Source organism: Onychostruthus taczanowskii, unplaced genomic scaffold, assembly GCF_017590055.1.
Source record: "Onychostruthus taczanowskii isolate IOZ18803 unplaced genomic scaffold, ASM1759005v1 scaffold987, whole genome shotgun sequence".
Taxonomy (NCBI): Eukaryota; Metazoa; Chordata; class Aves; order Passeriformes; family Passeridae; genus Onychostruthus; species Onychostruthus taczanowskii.
The window spans coordinates 4,832-5,368 of record NW_024507957.1 but is presented as its reverse complement, the minus strand read 5'-3'; the positions used below and the strand labels follow the sequence as shown (position 1 = coordinate 5,368).

General features: G+C 67.4%; 1 protein-coding gene across 1 annotated transcript in view; it reads left to right on the top strand.

Annotated features, from left to right (window-relative positions):
* Window positions 1-10: 10 nt before the first annotated feature.
* Window positions 11-537, top strand: part of LOC121348099 (histone H3.3A-like) — a 5,030-nt gene continuing 4,503 nt past the window's right edge. Inside the window, exon 1 of the mRNA XM_041427291.1 lies at window positions 11-527. Coding sequence (XP_041283225.1) covers window positions 400-527 — 128 coding nt within the window. The 5' untranslated portion in view covers window positions 11-399. The remainder of the gene's footprint in view (window positions 528-537) is intronic.

Genomic DNA, 537 nt, shown 5'->3' with positions numbered 1-537 from the left:
TGGGGGGGGAGGGCCGGGGTCGCCTGAGGAGACGATTCTCCTTAGTGCCGCCTTCCGTGCGGTGCCGCGCGATGATTGGCCAGAAGGCCGAGACCTGATTGGCTTGGAGGCACGTCTATCAAAGGGCGGGCGCGTGAGTGCGGCTGCCGCGGCGAATCAGCGGGGGCTTCGCGGAGGCTTCTGGGTTTAGTAGTTCGTGGCGGAGCCGCCGTCGCGCTCAACCAATCAGGCTCGCATGAGCGATCACGTGACGCGGCGCGGGGCGCTGATGGGAGTTGTAGTCGCGTAGGCCGCGCGGGGTTCTGTGTCCCGGTTTTTCCCGTTTTTCCCGTTTTTTCTCCCCCTTCTCCCGTTTCTCTCGCCGCCGCTCCCGGCGCGTGCAGGCTGTGACGGCCCGGGATGGCCCGAACCAAGCAGACGGCTCGGAAATCCACCGGCGGCAAGGCGCCGCGCAAGCAGCTGGCCACCAAGGCGGCCCGGAAGAGCGCGCCGTCCACGGGGGGCGTCAAGAAACCGCATCGCTACCGGTAACTGGAG